This window comes from Peromyscus californicus, unplaced genomic scaffold, assembly GCF_007827085.1.
Source record: "Peromyscus californicus insignis strain IS unplaced genomic scaffold, ASM782708v3 Scaffold_1__1_contigs__length_55948999, whole genome shotgun sequence".
Classification (NCBI taxonomy): domain Eukaryota; kingdom Metazoa; phylum Chordata; class Mammalia; order Rodentia; family Cricetidae; genus Peromyscus; species Peromyscus californicus.
The window spans coordinates 53,970,004-53,989,030 of NW_026294492.1; the positions used below are offsets into that span (position 1 = coordinate 53,970,004).

General features: G+C 58.3%; 1 protein-coding gene and 1 long non-coding RNA gene across 5 annotated transcripts in view; both read left to right on the forward strand.

Annotated features, from left to right (window-relative positions):
• Positions 1 to 18,796, forward strand: part of Gng7 (G protein subunit gamma 7) — a 67,367-nt gene extending 48,571 nt beyond the window's left edge. For 2 of the 4 annotated variants that reach the window (XM_052747120.1, XM_052747121.1), the window contains exons 3-4: positions 12,629 to 12,745; positions 15,616 to 18,796. In XM_052747120.1, coding sequence (XP_052603080.1) covers positions 12,662 to 12,745; positions 15,616 to 15,741 — 210 coding nt within the window. In that variant the 5' untranslated portion in view covers positions 12,629 to 12,661 and the 3' untranslated portion in view covers positions 15,742 to 18,796. The remainder of the gene's footprint in view (positions 1 to 12,628; positions 12,746 to 15,615) is intronic. The other 2 variants (XM_052747119.1, XM_052747118.1) reach the window with 2 other exon arrangements.
• On the forward strand, positions 4,243 to 11,777 carry LOC128115941 (uncharacterized). Its single transcript, XR_008220323.1, has 2 exons — positions 4,243 to 6,425; positions 6,551 to 11,777. It is a non-coding gene; the product is annotated as an uncharacterized LOC128115941 (long non-coding RNA).
• Positions 18,797 to 19,027: the final 231 nt, after the last annotated feature.

Sequence of the window (19,027 nt, forward strand, 5' to 3'; positions counted from 1 at the left end):
AATGTGGGTTTTTGTTTTTTGGGTTTTTTTTTTTTTTTTTTTTTTTTTTTTTGGTTTTTAGAGACAGGGTTTCTCTGTGTAGTTTTGGTGCCTGTCCTGGATCTCGCTCTGTAGACCAGGCTGGCCTCGAACTCACAGAGATCCGCCTGCCTCTGCCTCCCGAGTGCTGGGGTTAAAGACGTGGCCACCACCACCCAGCCATACTAGCCTTTTTTATACAATTATTTTATGCGGATTTTGTCTGCACCGTCTGGGCACATGTGTGCAGTACCTGCAGAGGCCAGAAGGGGGCGTCAGGTCCCCAGAACTGAAGTCGGGAGCGATTGTGAGCCCTGTGTGGGTGCTGGGAACCGATCCCCGGGTCCTCTGCAGTGGCAACCTGTGCTCTAACCATTGAGTGTCTCTCCAGCCCTGTCCACTCTTAAAATTCTTCTGCTGTGTGTGTGTCGGGGGGGGGGGGGGGAAGAGTGGGCTCACCCATGTGGGTGCATTTTGCCAATGTCAGGTGTCTCCCATGTTTTCTGAGGTGGGGTCTCACTGACTCAGGAACTCAGGTCAGGGAGCCCCAGGGACCCTCCCGTCTCTGCTCCCCAGCTCCGACTTCAGCGTGCACTGCCACACCTGGCTGCTTATGTGGGTGCTTGGGTTCGAACTCACGCCTGCTCGCTTGCACAGCAATCATTTTACCCACTGGGCTTCTCCCTGGCCCTTCGTTTCTTTATTTATTGTAGTTTCGGGGACTGAACCTGGGACGTTCGTTCCTCATGCTAGGCCAGGCCTCGCGGGGCCACAGCCGTGGGTGTCCGTGAGAACTTGCGCTACCTGCCCTGAGGGACTCTGAGTCCAGATCCCAGCACTGGAGGGCAGTGTGGGGACTTCCAAGCGCGCAGTGGGAGCAGCCACGGAAGGCCAGTGCTTCTGCAACATTTATTATCCTCTAGCTGGACTGTCGCCCCCCACACAGCAAAAGCAAGGCCACGCGTGAGGGACCCACCGAGCTCCAGTGTGGCTGGTCCTGTGTCCGAGGCTGCCGGCCTTGGGTACCCCAGCCCTGGGACAGACATTGGCTCTGGGGACAGACTAAGCTGAAGGAAGCAGGATTAATGGGTTCCCTGGACTGGGGGCACTTGTCCCTACCATGGAGTGCCAGTCCTGGATGCCAGCTTCTAGAATGTGCTGGGGGTGGGGTGGCTTGCAAACATCTACACATGAAACCTGAGAATGCATCTCGCCTCCCTCAGCAGGGGCATGCAGACTGAGCTGGGGACTGTCCTGGATCTTTCAAGGCACGGTGTGACCACACAGTCACACCAGTCCTCCGGTGGCCGGGAGACCAGGAGACTTCAGGCTGATGGCTCTGACAGGAGCAGAGGGGGCCACAAGCCCTCTAGATACCGCGCTGTGGGAATTGTCTTTATCTTTTCACCCTGGGCTGCAGCCCAGGGAAGCTGTGCCATGCTCTGGCCCACAGCACTGTGATACAATGTGATTGTGTAAAAGTCATGTCCAAGAGGCTGTGGATGGACTGAGGAGGGTTTTAGTGGGGTGTATAGCAGTTTGTCAAGCCCCCAGTCCAGCCCCGTCCTCTCTCCAAGCCGACCCTCCCTCCCTTCCGCCCAGGAGCTACAGGCTCACGAGACCAGCGCTGCCCTGTGCCCTGGCGTGGGTCCAGGGTGACGGCATTTCCTCAGTGCCGGGAAGCACAGAATGGGTGACAGGAGCCACGGGGCTCTGTGTCTTGGCCCAGCCCCCATTCCCAAGCTTACAAACTCTCACATGATCGGGGCCACCCTCTCCACACACACAGCCTGAGGGGACCAAAGGCCACCACCCGCTGCCCCCGGAGGGCCAGATGGGTAAACAGTGGTCCTTTCTCTCCAGCTCCTGTCGTCACCGAGGTGGCCGGTCACCCTCTGTCATCACAAGTCATTTTGGGGCTCCGTGCTGGCAGCGGGGGACCTGCCTGGCCAATCTGTTTTTGCCTCTTGTGGACATTTTACTCACGCTATTCTTTGACCCTTTTCTAAATATAGCCACACAGGGACCCATTTAGTGCATGAACAAAGAGACCTCGGCCGCAGCCAGTCACAAGATGCTGTTTTTCATCTTGGTCACTGATTTCCCTTGGAAATGTGTCCCCTGAGTGTCCTCACGTGGCCAACCCCACGCCCTGCCCCCGAGTGACCAAGTGACCCTGAGAAGCTGCAGGCTTGGCCCACCCAGCCTAGGGTAGGCTCTCCAGGGAACCCTGACATGTGCTTCCCCGTGGGCAGGCATTCAGGTGCCAACCCCTGTCCATGGTCTGTCTCTCTGTCCTCGTTAGTGTCCGGTGTGACGCGAGAGCCCCCTGAGGGCCGGGGAATGCATTGAGGGTCCCCATCCCAGCTCAAAGGACCGGCCCTTCAGGGTCTGGTTCACGCATGGCCAAGGCCAGCGCTGCTGTCAACATCGGCTTCTCTATGGAGTCCAAGCCAAGGTCTCCCTGGATGCTGGGGACGTTGTTCGGAGCATTCTCTATGGGGCCTGCACCCACTCCATACCAGGAGCTCCGAGTGCTCCCTGAGTGGCACGGCCACCCCTGTGGGAGCCCTAGGTCTGGACCCACTGCATGAACATGGGTCAGGAGAAGACACTTCCCTTCCTGCCTGAAGGAGCCATGCGGACAGTTGCACAACTAACTGGAAAAATACTCTAGCGCCACATGGGTGGAGAGAGGAGACGTTACAGCTGCCGCAGAAAGCAGTTTGGCAATTTCCGAAAAAGAAAAAGAAAAAGAAAAAAAAACACTGAGCACAGCCTATGCCATGACCCAGCAACTTGAAATCACCCCGAGTGCCCCAATCCTGGGCTCCTTGTGCATATACCCCCAGAGGCATGCAGTCATCACCAAGGTCCTGCTGTATACAGTTGGCATGCAATTGTGTTCAAAACGCTTGTGTATACAGTGGTGTGCAGTCATTACTGGGACCCTGTGTATACAGTGGTGTGCAACTGTGCCCAAGGCCTTGTGTATGCAGTGGTGTGCGGTTGTGGCTGAGACCTGTGTATACAGTGGTGTGGAGTCGTGGCTGAGGCCTGTGTATACAGTGGTGTGGAGTCGTGGCTGAGGCCTGTGTATACAGTGGTGTGGAGTTGTGGCTGAGGCCTGTGTATGCAGTGGTGTGCAGTCCTGGCTGAGGCCTGTGTATGCAGTGGTGTGGAGTTGTGGCTGAGGCCTGTGTATGCAGTGGTGTGGAGTCGTGGCTGAGGCCTGTGTATGCAGTGGTGTGCAGTCCTGGCTGAGGCCTGTGTATGCAGTGGTGTGCAGTCCTGGCTGAGGCCTGTGTATGCAGTGGTGTGCAGTCCTGGCTGAGGCCTGTGTATGCAGTGGTGTGCAGTCCTGGCTGAGGCCTGTGTATGTAGTGGTGTGCAGTCCTGACTGGAGCTATCGGGCTCTGTAAACAGCTCCTTTCTGAACACCGTGTGCTGGGAGCGAACAGTCTGCATCCGCCTCCTGCCCGTCGGCTCGCGGTTTTGTGTTTTGTTTGTTTTCCACTTATTTCTTAACTGTTTTTTGGCAGGCAGGACGAGAAACGGGAGGGAAAATCAGCCAGATTCCTGGATGTTGACAGGGAGACGGGAGCGGGACTTGGCCCCTGAGCCTGTCACCTGCTCTGGGAGGCTGAGGAGGAAACGAGTTCAAGACCAGACCTGGCAGTTTAGGGAGCTCAAAACAGAAAGTGAAAGGCGGACTGGGGGCGTGGTCAGGGTGGAGCCCCGCCCAGAATCCCCAGTGAGGGGCTGGGGGCGTGGTCAGGGTGGAGCCCCGCCCAGAACCCCCTGTGAGGGGCTGGGGGCGTGGTCAGTGTGGAGCCCCGCCCAGAACCCCCAGTGAGGGGGCTGGGGGCGTGGTCAGGGTGGAGCCCCGCCTACAGTCTCCCCAGGGCACCCAGGACCCTCCGGTCTCTCCAGCCTCCTCCACCAGACACTGACTTTTCTGAGTTAGTTCATCTCCAATCCAGCCTTGTTTTGGAGAAGCCGGTCTCCTGTAGCCCGGCTGGCCTCACACTGGATTCCTCCGGCCTCGCCTGGCTGCACGGCCGCCGGTCCTTCTCCCCGCTCCCGCGGTGGGCGGGGCTAGCGCGGGGCCCCTGGAGGCCCGGGGACCGCAGCAGCCCGGGCCGCGACCGAGCCCTGCTGGGATCCCTTCCTGGAAAGTGACGCGCAGACGCGGCCGGCTCCTCCCCCCCCCCCCCCCGGCGGACCCCCCCCCCCCCCGCCGCATTCCCCGCATTCCCGGCCCCTGACGCGGGAGCCGCGGGGACTTTCTCACCCGGCGGGCGGGCGGCGTGCTTTCCCAGGCGGGGAGGGGCCGGTCCCAGCTATGCCCGGCATCCACAGGTTCCCCAGCATTTTTGGGTCTGAATGTCATTGTTTCCTAAAGCAGATAGGGAGGTGGGCGGGAGAAGAAACCCATAGTGGCCTCTGGGCTCCAAAGTAGAGCCGCACTGGCCTGGACAGGCGGCTCAGCGGTTAGCGCACCGGCTGCCCCTGCAGGGGACCCGTCCGTTCCCAACACCCACCCGGGGCTCACAACCGCCTGTGACTCCAGTTCTGAGGACCCGACCGACGTCCCCTTCCGGCCTCCGCGGGTATTGCACACTGTGCACAGATGCACCAGCAACACACACACGTGCACACACGCACACACACACACACACAGACACACACGAGCACGCATGCACGCACGCACACACGCACGCACGCGCACACACACGAGCACGCATGCACGCACGCACACACACGCACGCATACACACGCGCGCACACGAGCACGCATGCACGCACGCACACACGCACGCACACGAGCACGCATGCACGCACGCACGCACGCACACACGCACGCACACACACGAGCACGCATGCACGCACGCACACACGCACGCACACACATGAGCACGCATGCACGCACACACACGAGCACGCATGCACGCACGCACACACGCACGCACATGAGCACGCACGCATGCACACGAGCACACATGCACGCGCGCACACACACACACGGGCACGCACGCGCGCACACGCACACACAATATTCAGAAGTCGAGCCGTAGCCTGTCATCGCAGCTCTCAGGAAGCGGAGGCAGTAGGATTGTGGTGAGTTTCCAGCCGGCCTGGACTACATATGATAAGTGTTTCTCAATCAAATTCAGCCCGGTGTAAAACACGCCCTTAATCTCAGCAGAGGCAGGAGGGTCTGTGAGTTCAAGGCCAGCCTGGTCTACACAGTGAGACCCCGTCTCCATCAGTCAATCCTGTGACATGCGGGGCTGGAGTCGTAGGTAAAGACCTGAGATCCACCAGCGGGGTCCACTCAGCTCCTTGATTTTATTTTTCTTTTTGGTTGCTTTTCTTTGGATCCCAGGCTAGCCTCAGCGTTGTGACAATCCCCCTGTCTCAGCACTGGGACGACAGGTGGGTCGCGTGTCTAGGGCTGGGCTCAGTGGAGACACTGGTCATGCTGAAGCCCTGGGGCCCATCCCAGCAGGGCCATCCTCTGCTACATCGGGGTTTTGAAGCCAGCCTGGGTTACATGAGACCCAGGAGAGGGAAGAGGGCCAGCGGGGTGGCTCAGGACAGCTTGCTGCCAAGCCTGCTGACGGGAGTTCAGTCCTCCTCAGGACCCGTACAGACAGAGCGAACAGAATCCCTGAGGCCTTTCGAACTCCACACAGGAGCACACACACACACACACACACACACACACACACACACACACACACAAATACATGTGAAGACTTTTATTTTAATTTGCTTAAAAGCCAGGCAAGGTGGGGCATGCCCGTCACCTCAGCAAAAGGAGGGATGTCACCACGAGTTCAAGGCCAGCCCGAGCTCCAGACTGAGACAGTCTCTACAAACACACACTCAAACTAGCTGGCTACAGTGCCAAGCAAAGAAGCCCGAGCTACTTGGAAAGCTGAGGCAGGAGGATTACATCAACACAGAAATTTTCACTACTCTAGAATATTCTGTCAGTATATTATTATTATTGTTGTTGTTGTTGCTTGAGCCGGGCTCTCATGTAGCCCAGGCTGGCTTCAAGCTCCCTATGTAGACAAGGATGTCCTTGGACTTCTGATCCTTCTGTCTTTGTCTCCTAAGATCTCGGATGACAGGCCTGAACACCGTGTCCCATGCTGGAGACGGGACCCAGGGCTTTGTGCATGCTAGGCAAGTACTCCACCAACTAAGCTACAAGCACTCTACCCACTGAGCTACAAGCACTCTGCCTGCTGAGGCCCCGCCCCATGCCCCTGCTGGGAGCTTTTTACCAAACTACTGACCCCCAGCACATTCCAGCACATGTTTTCACTCTCTGTCCCCAAACAGGTGACTTCACCTCATCATCTGACCACAGTTGTGCAAGGCGACCATCTGCAGGTATTTTCCTCCAAAGTTCACATGCCTCATAAAGAGGTCACTGAGGTGGGGCTCCTGTCTCAGGGGTGCAGGAGAACAAGGGGATCCCTTGCTCCATCTCAAAGCAACTGTTTTTCTCTGGGCAGAGAAGGCGAGACTCGAATCCAGGGCATGAGGAAGAGGGATTCCAGGATATCCACCAAACCTCTGTCTTCCCGGACCGGTCACAGAACCGGGTCCCTGGCGGTGACCTCATCGAGCTCCGGGGCCTGGCCGCCCTGTGGACTCTGCTGCAGAGTTATGCAACTAGGGTTCAGGGGAAGACGTTTGTATCGATTCATAAGCAGTAGATTCGCAGAAAGAACATGGAGCCCAGGCTGGCCCTGAATGCTAATCCTCCTCCCCAGTTCTCAGATGACAGACGTGTGTTACCACACCAGATACATGCACCGCTGCATGTGGTCCCCATGGCTTCCTTGTTGATGGAGGTGAGCTCTTCACCAGCGGGGCTCTAACTGCTCTCTCCCTGAGCCACAGGCACCCGCCCACAGGGCTCAGCCTGGGCCCCTGATTTTCCCAGGTCCCCCTGGGGCCATGCGGGTGGTGGTGATGCCTGTGTCCCCACAGCCTCTGGACAGTCAGGGGAGGAGCCGTAGGCTGTAAATGGTTTCTCAACAGAAGGCTGCAAACCGGCCTGGCCACATTTGCAGGACACCTCTGCTCACTCTGTTTACATTTGACTCTTGACCTGGATCTGGACAAGGCGCGGCTTTCTCCATGGCCACGGCTGCTCAGGGTCCCCTTTCCCCTGGATCAGGGACCTGGAGATTGCCCAAGAGAAGTCCAGAGCTCGGAGCGTCCCTGCGCTGTGGCCTGTGGGCTCTGTCCTCCGTCCCGTCCCCCTCCACAGTTCTCCTTCGTATTCAGAGAGGGACGGGACGTCGTATTCTTTTTCTTATTATTTATTTTTGTGGGGACCAAGTCTTATGTAGCACAGGCTAGCCTCAAACTGGCTATGTAGCTGAGAGCTATGTGTGCAGAGGATCTCCACTGTGGCCAGTTTATGTGGTGCTCTGATGGGGCCCAGGGCCTCCTGTGTGCTAGGCAAGCACCCTACCCACTGAGCAACAAGCACTGTTCTAATAGGGTCCTCTGGAAGTTGCTGAAACTGAACTTGGCTAGCGGTGGCTTTGATCCCGGGAGCTCTGGGAACTGTGATGTCACCAGAGTTCATGCCTTTCCATTTTACCTACAGACCTGTTGGGGTCACAGGGTCCTACTGATAAGGGAGACCTCGTCCCGGGGACAAATGTCACGGTGTCACCACAGGGAGCTCCGGGAGCGAGGCCACAGTGCTCTGCACCCATGGAGCCCTGTGCACCTGCCACCCTGTTGACCCCCACCGCACTGAGGCCCTGGCACCCTCTGCCACCCCGTGGGCCACCCGGAGCCTGTCACGGGGGGAGGGGGCAGCTCGGGGTGCCCTCTGGCTCCGCTGTTTTGCTCTGTCCAGGCTGTGCATTCTGACACCTGCTCGGAAACCGCCTGTGAGTCCGTAATCTACCAACAAGCGAGCACATGCCGTTGTCCCAGCACTGCAGAGCTGAGGCAGGGGGATCGGGCCATCCTCAGCTGCACAGTCACGGGGGGAGGGGGGAGATGATGTGAGGCCTGTCCCCAAAACAAACAGAAAAGGAGCAAGAGAGGTGGTGTGTGCGCGAGTGCACCTCAGTATGTGTGTGGAGCTCAGACAACTCGGGAAATCTGTCCTCACCGTCCGCTCTGTAAGTCCCGGGGCTTGAACTCGGGTTCTTGGGCTTGGCGGCAGCGCCCTTACCCACCACCCACGGGTCTCTGGCCCGTGCCTTCTGTCTTTGATGGAGTATTACTCACCCATGAGAAAGAACAAAGGGTGTGCGCGGTGAGTGTGGTGATGTCATGTGGGGAGAAAGAGGCCGCTTACAACGTGAGGTTCCTGTCGCAGGACTTTCCGCCTGCAGCAGAATGAAGAACGGAGCCAAGGTTACTGAGGTCCGCTGCCGTGACATGGTGCAGAAGTCAGGGCAACAGCGGTGGCCTGTGTCCTGGAGGGGGTTCCATGGCCGTATGTGCTTCTAAAACCGCTGTCCACAGTGAACCTCAAAGGGTTCCACTGTGTGTGTAGGAGCCCTTCACAAGACCATGTCATTAATGGGAGTCCTGAAGAAGGGTCCTTGTCGGAGGGCGGTGGTGGCGCACGCCTTTAATCCCAATGCTTGGCAGGCAGAGGCAGGTGGATCTCTGTGAGTTCAAGGCCAGCCTGGGCCACAGTGCAAGTTCTGGGACAGCCATGACCACACAGAGAAACCCTGTCTCAGGGAAGAATAAAAAGGAATGGTCGCTGTGACTTGCCTCCTCCTTTTTCCTTAGTTTCCTTATTGGCTTTTGGTAGTGGTTGTTTTGTTGGACAGAGGTCTCAGGTAGCCCAGGCTGGCCTTGAACTCACTATGTAGTCAATGATAACCTTGAATTCCTGACCCTCCTGCCTCCACTTACTGAGCGCTGGGGAGGAGACAGGCACCTCCATGCCTGCCCTAAGACCTTCCTGTGTGTCCCGTTCTTGCCGGTCCCTCGCTGGCGTCCTCAGGGTCGTGCTGTCTCCCTGTGGCCATGGAGCACGCCTTCGTCACGCTCATTTACTTGCCTCCTTATTTATTCATTTATTTATTTCTGAGACAGGGTTTCTCTGTGTAGACCAGGCTGTCCTGGAACTCCCTCTGTAGCCCAGGCTGGCCTTGAACTCAGAGATCCGCCTGCCTCTGCCTCCCGAGGGCTGGAATTAATGGCCTGTGCCACCACCACCCAGATCATGTATGTATTTATGGGTTTTGAGACAGGGTCTCACTGTGTAGCCATGGCTGTCCTAGAACTCACCATGTAGACCAGGCTGGCCTCTGCCTCCACGCCCGGGCCTCGTTCCTCTGATCTTTGGGTTTTCTCTGTGTCTGTCAGCACCGGGCTGAGGCACTGTGTCTCCCCCTCTGCCTCCCACGGCCACAGTTCTCCGAGTTGGAGAACGTTTCACCCGTCTGGACCGACTGTCTTTCAGTCTCCTGTCTCCGGACTCTCGGTTGAGTAGGAGGGTCAGGGTGGGGGTCGGATGGGTTGTATGAGGCCGGGGACATGGCTCAGCCGCAAAGAACTGTCCCGGGAGCCCGGGCACGCCTGGCCGATGTCCCTGCCCCCTGGACCTCAGAAGAGGCTCCCCTGGGTACCCCAGCTCTTCTCTCCCCGTCTCTCAGCATGTCAGGTTCCAAGGGGACCACCTCTGAGGGCCTCAGCGGGGCCGGTGAGCAGGGACACAGGGTCTCTTGGAGTCCATGGAACCAAAAAGGGACTGAGACAAGCCCTCAGGCTCCAGATAACACCAGGGACATGTGGGGAGCTCCTGGCGTGGAGTGGGTGGAGGCCAGGCACCACACAGCATCCAGTACTCCCCACACAGAGTGACGCCGTCCAGTGTCCACAGCACCCAGGAGACCCTGGGTGGCTTGATGACTTGTAACCCATCGTTTCTAGTTCTGTGTCTCTGGGATCCTGTCTCCACCAAGTGTGGTTACCATGTCACCCTCCGGCAGACAGCACACCTAAGGTGTAATTATATCTCTCTCCAGGACGAGGGCTAAAACCCAGCCCTGGCCTCCCGGCTTTTCACTCCAGATCGGCAGCACACCCGGGGCCGCTCCAAGAGCAAGGGCTGTTCTGAGAGGCCGTTACCCCGAGTGACACCCCGAGTGACACCCTGATTTCTCCCGTGCTGCCGGCAGCCTGGTGCTGCAGTCACTGTGCACACCCGGGAGCTCTGTCCCCCAGGGCTGCCACGTGCTGAGCCTTGTGGCCAGCTGCCTGTGGGGTGTGAGGGCAGCTGACTCAGCAGCCCGCGTGCTTGGCTGTTGTTGACTTACTACTTGTGGGGGGGCATGGCTGGGCCGTGAGTCAGGGACTAGCTGGTGACACATACTTCTGCCAGGACAACAGGGGACAGCCTGCAGGGTACAGGGAGCGCCTGAGTCGCACCTCAGAGTGAGCTGACCCATGACAAAAACAACCGTGTACCAGGAGAAGCCTGGAAGACAAAACATGTCCAGACATGTATGTGGGCAAACACAGCCATGTCCATACTGAGATATGCAGAGGGGTGTGTGTGTGTGTGCACACGTGAGCAGTATCAGCCTGGAATCCCTGTGAGGGGCTGGGGGCGTGGTCAGGGTGGAGCCCCACCCAGAATCCCCCAGTGAGGGGCTGGGGGCGTGGTCAGGGTGGACCCCGCCTAGAATCCCCCAGTGAGGGGCCGGGGGCGTGGTCAGGGCTCTCAGTTGAGCCCTGGCTCTGCATGCACATAGTCAAACACACGCCCATATCGTATGCCTGTGCAGAGACCCCCCTGTGCACACACAGCACACACCTGAAGACAGACACTGACCTGCTCCCACTTCCGTCTGGGCACACTGATCACACACGCCCTCACACGGATGCATCCTTACGTGGATGTGCACACACATGTGCTGAGCAGGACCCCCCAGCCCTCTACTTCCCAGCTTCCCAGGAAAACACACACTGAGGCCTGGCCTTGTTCTCTGAACCCAACTATATTTAGCTCAAGAGAAATCTCAGGTTTTCGCGTCCTCCTAGAAGTCCTGATGAGTGATTTCTCTGCAGCCACATGCTGAGGCTCCGGCTTCTCTGCCCCTGGGTGCTGGATGTCTGCCCACACCCCAGGGAGCCAGACAGGGCCAAAGATGTTTTTCTATTATTATTATTAATTGAAACCTGATTAAGAACATTTTTTTTTTTCCAAGACAGGGTTTCTCTGTGTAGCCCTGGCTGTCCAGGAACTCACTCTGTAGACCAGGCTGGTCTCAAACTCACAGAGTTCCTCCTGCCTCTCCTCCCGAGTGCTGGGATTAAAGGTATGCGCCACCACTGCCCAGCAAGAACATCGTTAAACTGGATGTGGTAGCTTATGCCTGTCAACCCAGACTTTAAGAAACTGAGGCAGGAGAATGGCCAAGAGTTCCAGGCCAGCCTGGGCTACACACAGAGACTCTGTCACCAACAAAGCAAACAAAAGTTGATGTCTATTCCTGTTTATCTGCAACAAGAAAGCACAAAGCGATTCCATTGAGCCTCGCTTAATGTGACATTTGATAAAACTGTGGGCCAGGGCTGACAAGAGGGCTCAGCTGGAAAAGGTGATTGCAGCCAAGACAGACCGAGAATCCCAGGGACCCACATGGAAGGAGATAACAGAGTCCCACAAGTCCCCTGACCTCTGCATGGATGCTTTAACACATGTAAACACTCACACACACACACACACACACACACACACACACACTTAGGCACATGCATCTGAACATGCAAACAGGCATGCATACACAAACATTTTTAAATAATAAAATGTTAGGGCCTCCAAAATGGCTGGTCTGATAAAGACACTTGCCACCACCACCAAGCCTAAAGAACTGGGTGGGTTCAATCCCCGGGAGAGAGCCAACTACTCTGGTACGTCCTCTGACCACATCCACAACACACAAAATATAAATAAGTGTAATGGAGGGGTAGGGTGTGGCTCAGCAATCCGGGGGCCCGGGGGTCTGTCCCCAGCAGCCCTCCCCGCCACCTGGGCTGTCCGAGAGTCCCTCCTCGAGGTGACTTCCCCAGGAAGACCATATCATGTAGGAAACGAAAGTGAAGCCTTCACGATTGTCCCACCCACCTCGGGTAGCCGAGCCGTGCCCAGGTCACTGGCTCTTCTGTGATCTTGGGCAACAAGGCTTCTGCTTGAATTCCCTAGCTCAGGACAGACAGGGACAGACAGACAGACAGTCTTCAGCTGAATTATCATCAGCCCCAGCCTGGGCCATGCCAGTCACAAGTCTCTGGACCTGTTTGATGAATGAATGAATGAATGAATGACTGTGTGAACGGCTGAGGGAGGGGCCTGGGGCAGGGCTGGGGTGACCACAGTCCCTGATCCCATCCCCCATCATGTCCGTCTTCTCCCACTGATTGCTGGCCCCCTGCCACCCCACCCGCAGGGACGGACACTGGCAGGTACTGGGTGCCCGTCCCCTGCTCTGAGCAGCTGGGCTTGGTCCTCTGAGGGGTCGGAGGGTCAGGGCCCGGGTGGTTCAGGGCTCATGGGTCTGAGCAGCAGGTTCACGTCCCTCTGTGCCCGCCAGCTCTCTGGACGCCGGGGTCCAGGCTGATGGCTGATGATGTCAGGGACTAACAACGTCGCCCAGGCCCGGAAGCTGGTGGAGCAGCTGCGCATCGAGGCTGGCATCGAACGCATCAAGGTGAGCGGGCCGGGGGAGGGGGAGACCCGCGAGCCCTGGCCTCTGCTTAGGTTCCGGCTGTGTGACCTTGGGACACTCACGCGGGTTCTCTGGGCTTCTCAGCGTAAAGAGACGCTGTTGCCCGGCTGAGAAACCCAAAGTGTTCTGTTGGGACCGAGACTGGGTTGCCGTGACGGTGCCGCTCCCGGCGGCTCCTTTTCTCACGGTCGCCCCTCACCCACAGTGCTCTGTCTTTCTTTTTGGTCACCACAGATGGGAGCAGGTGTCATAGACAGAGGAATGGAGCGGATGGTGTCTAGCTGCTGCCACAGTTTGGCGTGGTTTCCATTTCTTGCTTTTTGTTTTGTTTTAGTTTGGTTTGGGTTTTGATTTTTGGAGGCAGGGTTTCTCTGTGTAGCTTTGCGCCTTTCCTGGAACTCGCTCTGTAGACCAGGCTGGCCTCAAACTCCGAGATCCTCCTGCCTCTGCCTCCCGAGTGCTGGGATTAAAGGCGTGCGCCACCACTGCACACCAGGTTGGTTTTCATTTCTTGCAATAAGACTGTTTGGTTTGTGTACTTAAAAGGGGGGATGCTGGGGCCGTGGTCAGGGTGGAGCCCCGCCTAGAAACCCCAGTCACGGGCTGGTGTCCTAGTCAAGGACAGAACACTTTCCTAGCATGCAGGTGGCCAGAAGTTTCACGCCCCCAGCACCCCCAAACATAACAGTGTTTAACTGATCAACAGGGCCTCAGCACATATTCATTGAGACCTTCATTGACTGGGAAGGGGCGCTGGGCCCCAGGCGCTTTCAGCTGGGCATGAACAGAACCCTCTCGGGGCTTGTGTTATGTGGTCACAAATGGGCTTGATCCCACGTGACCCCAGCCCTTGGGGCCGGCCGGCCGGGCAGAGGACGCCTCACCGGAGGCCTGTGGGCCCCAGCCACAGGTTTCTGCGGACAGACCTGCTCAGTCAAAGCATTCCTTGGGGCGGAGCCCAGAGCAAGGTCCCTGTTGAAGTGGTTTCGTGTCTGAGCTGGTGCCAACCCCCGGCCTGAGGGGGGAGGGCGCTCTGTGTGATTCATCCCACCGTCTTTGAAGTCGGGAGGAGCCCTCACATCAGCCAGTCCAGTCTGCGGGTGGCACGGGATGTTATTAGCCTGGTCACCCTCGCGGGCACCCTGGGTTTCTGCATCCCTTCCGAAGTCACCGACATAGAGGCCTGGGAGGACGCTGTGGAAGGGACTTGAATGTCCTGTGCCCACACCAGCTATTCTGAGGCCTCGCAGTCTATTCTTGGGGTCACAGAGGGAGAATTTCCAAGCAGCAGTCTGCATCTGAGTGTTCAAAGGCAGCAGCCCAGCGGCTCTGCGTGGCGATTTTCCCGCTGTGTGGGTAGACTGGTCCCCAGGGCTGGGCAGCTGGGCCGGGCCAGGTTCCCAGTGTCCCAGCGTACCAAGATCAGTGGCGTGGAAGGTGGGTGTGGGAGCGAGTGCCTGTCACTCGGGGCCAATCCGGGCAGCAGAGTGAGACCCCGGCTCCAAAGCAAAAGACCTGTGGGTTACTTAGTGCGGGAGTGTTGGTGCAGTGCTCATAGCTCAGTGAGTAGAGTGCTTATGCACGAGGCCCTGGGTCCTCACCAGACGCGGTGGTGCACGCCTGTCATCATCCCCGGCTACATGAGACCCTGTTTCAGAAAAACAAAACATCAGCCAAAACGGTGGCCCATCGAGACGCAGAAGCAGGTGGCCGCTGGTGCCCCGCACGGCCAGCAGCCCCGAGGGACCAGAGCGGAGCAGTGCAGGGGTGTGGCCGGGGTGACAGGAGCCAGCTTCCTGAAGACCTCAGTGGGCTGGGGCTGCAGCTGCAGGGTCAGTGAGATGCTTCTCGGCGGAGCTCAGATCACCCTCGTGAGGTGGGACAGGGCCAGGTCCCGTGACAGGCAGGGCCTTTCTATGGGCTCCTGTCTCGGGTGGGAGTGGATCTAATGAAGGACTCCAACCACGGCTGGCCTAAATGCTAGCTCCGGGCGAGGGACACGAGAGACCTCCATTCCCCTCCGCTTCTTTGGCAAGTGGGGGATGGAGCCCAGAGGTTCCCATGGACACGGAGTGTTGGACCTCGGAGCCCCGCCCCCAGCCCCTCACTGGGGGATTCTGGGCGGGGCTCCACCCTGACCACGCCCCCAGCCCCTCACTGGGGGATTCTGGGCGGGGCTCCACCCTGACCACGCCCCCAGCCCCTCACTGGGGGATTCTGGGCGGGGCTCCACCCTGACCACGCCCCCAGCCCCTCACTGGGGATTCTAGGCGGGGCTCCACCCTGTCCACGCCCCCAGACCCTCACTGGGGGATTCTGGGCGGGGCTCCATCCTGACCACGCCCCCAGCCCCTCACTGGGGGATTCTGGGTGGGGCTCCATCCTGACCACGCCCCCAGCCCTCACTGGGGGATTCTGGGCGGGGCTCCACCCTGACCACGCCCCCAGCCCCTGTGTGTGGTATTTTGTGTGTGCACAGTGCCTCTTATAGATCACCACTGTGTACTTGCACTCAAAGCCTGTTTCAGGAGCCATCTCCTTATTCCATCTCCATCCCCTAGCAACCATGCATCTACTTCCTGTCGCCGGATTCACTTGCTCTATAAATATCTTATCATGGAGTCCACACTGCGTGGCCTTCTGTGTCTGATGCTCTCACCGAGCACGATGTCCGCAGAACCTCTCCATGCTGTAGCCTGTGTCAGAGTCTCATTCCTCTTTGTGGCTGTGTAGTATTCCACAGCCTGTGTGCCGGAGTTTGAGCGGCCATCATCATCTGGGCTCTCCCTGTCCCCGTGGCCGCCGTGGGCGTCTCCCCCATCTGACCTGCCCTCTCTGCTTGTGCCTCACAGGTCTCCAAAGCCTCTTCAGAACTGATGAGCTACTGTGAGCAGCATGCCAGGACCGACCCCTTGCTGGTCGGAGTGCCGGCCTCTGAGAACCCCTTCAAAGACAAAAAGCCCTGCATAATTCTCTAGCGCGCTCTCCATGCTCTCCCCCGTCCCCCCCACGCTGTCCAACTTTTACTGTGAGAAGAATACCCGAATCCCTTCCTCATGCTTTGAGTTCTAGAGGAACCTTCGTGAGAGCAGACCCCCTGATGAGGGTGGAGTTTGGGACCCCGCCATGGGCCTCTGGGCGCCCCGATGTTAGCCCCCCCTCCCCACGCCCGTCCAGTATCCCCGGGGACCTGAGTGATGTGACTATGTCCCCTTAGGTTGGGGACATGGCTCAGCGGGTGAGGCGCGCGCCTCGCAAGCGTGAGGACCTGAGTTCTAATCCCACATAAAAAGTCCAGACGCAGGGGCGCGTGTGTGCGCCCCAGCACTCCCGAGGCCAAAGCAAGGATCCCGAGGGCTGGGGACAGCCGTCCTGTCACCGACCTCCGGGACCCCGCCTCCCAGCTGGAGGAACACTCCCGGCGTCCCCCTGTCATGCACAGGGCCCTTTCTCCGGGGACGCGGCTCGTTTCAGAACATCCGGGTCTCCACGCAGCGCGGGCAGTTGCTGCTATGGCCGAATGCGTGATTTTGTCTCCTAAGCCCGAGACCCACGTGGTCACGGGTGGCTCCCCGTTCCCTCGCTTTCCCCAGTTACCAAGGCTCATGAGGGCAGAAATGCAGACTTAATTATCTTGAAGAGACTGAGAGGGAGTCACAGAGATGGGGTCCTGCATCCCACGTGGTGACGGTCACTGTGACTCTGGATCCCCTCCCCTGGCTGGACCAAATCACTCTCCAAGGAGCTGGAGGCCCTCAGTGTGAGGACTGCAGACCAGGTCTGCACTGCACCCCCACTGGGGGTTCTGGGCGGGGCTCCACCCTGACCACGCCCCCAGCCCCTCACTGGGGATTCTGGGCGGGGCTCCACCCTGACCACGCCCCCAGCCCCTCACTGGGGATTCTAGGCGGGGCTCCACCCTGACCACGCCCCCAGACCCTCACTGGGGATTCTAGGCGGGGCTCCACCCTGACCACGCCCCCAACCCTCACTGGGGGATTCTAGGCGGGGCTCCACATGACCACGCCCCCAGACCCTCACTGGGGATTCTAGGCGGGGCTCCACCCTGACCACGCCCCCAGACCCTCACTGGGAATTCTAGGCGGGGCTCCACCCTGACCACGCCCCCAGCCCCTCACTGGGAATTCTAGGCGGGCCTTCACTCCTGAGCCAGGGCCTCCACTGTTTCTGTTTCGTTCCCTGGAACTGGAGATCTTCTTGCCTCTGCCTCCAGAGTACCTGCATGACAGACAGGTCTCTGCTTCCTTGCCCGGCACAGGGTTGGCTGTGAAGAACCCTCTACACAGGGCAGTAACAGCACAGTGGCCCCTGACGAGGCTTGGCTGTGCCAGCGTGGACTGCCGCCATACCTCACAGGCATCCTAAGCCCCGGGATGATGATGGATTCAGGAGTGCCCTGCTGCCTCAGGCCCCTCCCAGAAGGCCAGTGTGGGAGCAAGCAGCAGAAATGAAGCCAGTCCAGTTATGTCCCACGGCCCTGGTGGAAATCAGCTCCCAAGAGCTGCACCAGGCTGGCCCCTGGACAGCTGCCCAAACTGCGCACGGGGAAAGTGAATGGGGCTCACACACCCCGCCTCGTGTCCCAGCCCTCCAGGCACAACCTACCTCCTAGGTAAGGTGGCAGGGCCCCCAACTCATTCTGATGGTGCCAGGGAAAGAAGTCTGCAGTGAGACTAAGGGGAGACATTGTAGGTGCTAAGAGGGGACCCCCGTCTCCCCCTCCCTGGGCTGGCTCCCAGAGGGCACAGACTTAAGGTCAGACCCTTCCTGTGCATCGGGTCCTCATGACTGGTCAAGGAGGGTCAGGGACATTGGGGAACCTGACTCCCCAAACCAGTGTTGGGATCAGAAAAGCCACTGTGTCTCCCCAAAGCTACAGCCACTTTGCGTTAGAGTAGGAACCAGGGCCCCAGGGTGTGTGTACCCAGCCTCACTAGCAAAGAGAGAGAAAAGCATGTACTGGGGACCAGGGTGGCAGCCCCGTGAGCAGAGCACTCTCCTAGCATGCCAGAGAGCCAAGCTTCCATCTCCAGCTCACAGCACCCAGGCCTGGGCACACTGGGGAGGTGGAGGTAGGAGGATCAGGACTTCATGGTCATCTTCTGCTACATAATGATTTCAAGGCTAGCCTGGACTACAGGAGACCATGTCTCAAAACCAGAAAACTCAGCGCACTCATCCGCCGTCCCTGCTACCTCGGCCTCCCTCAGGTGGGGTTGCTGGCAGTGGATGTCATGGCCAGTGTTTGGTAGAAGCAGCTTTTCCTCTCTCCACTCTAGGAAAGAAAAAAAAAAAAATCAAACCAACATCTACACCTGAACCTCCAACTGCCCCTCCCCAGGTGACCCACAGACCAAGGGCAAAAGTGGCCTCTTGTTCCCCAAGGAAGGTGGGACATGCTTTACCAGTGTTTCCAGGATGGACCTTGGGCCCCAGAATAGTCCCCGGGTCCCATCCCAGCCACCAGAGCCCTGCCTCGGCTTGGAGAAGCCAGGACACAACAGCAATCAGGAGCCGGGCTGTGGTGGCGCACACCTTTAGCCCCCCGATAAAGGCAGAGGCTAATGAGTCCCTGTGAGTTTGAGACCAGCCTGGTCTACAGAGCGAGTTCCCCACAGCCAGGGCTACAGAGACACAGTCTAAAAAAGGAAGAAAAGGGAAAAAGCAGCGAGATCTGCTCCAGCTTGGGTGACCGAGGAGAGACTTCCAACCCACAGAGAAGCCGCCAGGCCCTCCCTTGTCCTCAACAGAAGCCATAAGCACCCTGTCTGAGTGTCTCAGACACAATGGCCAGACGTCACAGGACGTCACACAGCACTTTCTGTTTCCTGCACTTCACGCCAGGCCCTGGCTCCCCCTCTTCTGTCTGCATTGTGACTTGGTTGGTTTTTATTTCTGATTTTAAAAAAGAATTCTGTTGTGCCACACCCACTCTGACAGTGTTTAATATTGTGTGGAATGAGGGTCACGGCAATGTCAATCCTCCATAATAAAGACTCAGTCTTCCTTTTACCTGACTCCAAACTCTTTGTTTCTCTCCCTGGCTGGGACAGCTCAGGTGATGGACAGTGGCCAATCATCCACACACCCTTCCTTCAGGGATTCCATCCACAAGGCCTGGAATGAGGGAGGAGTGAGGTTCAGCCCTGGTGGATGACAGATCTGCACACGGAAGCGTTTTGTTTTGAGACAAGGGTCTCATGTAGCCCAGACTGGCTCCGAACTCATTGTACAGCAAGGGCT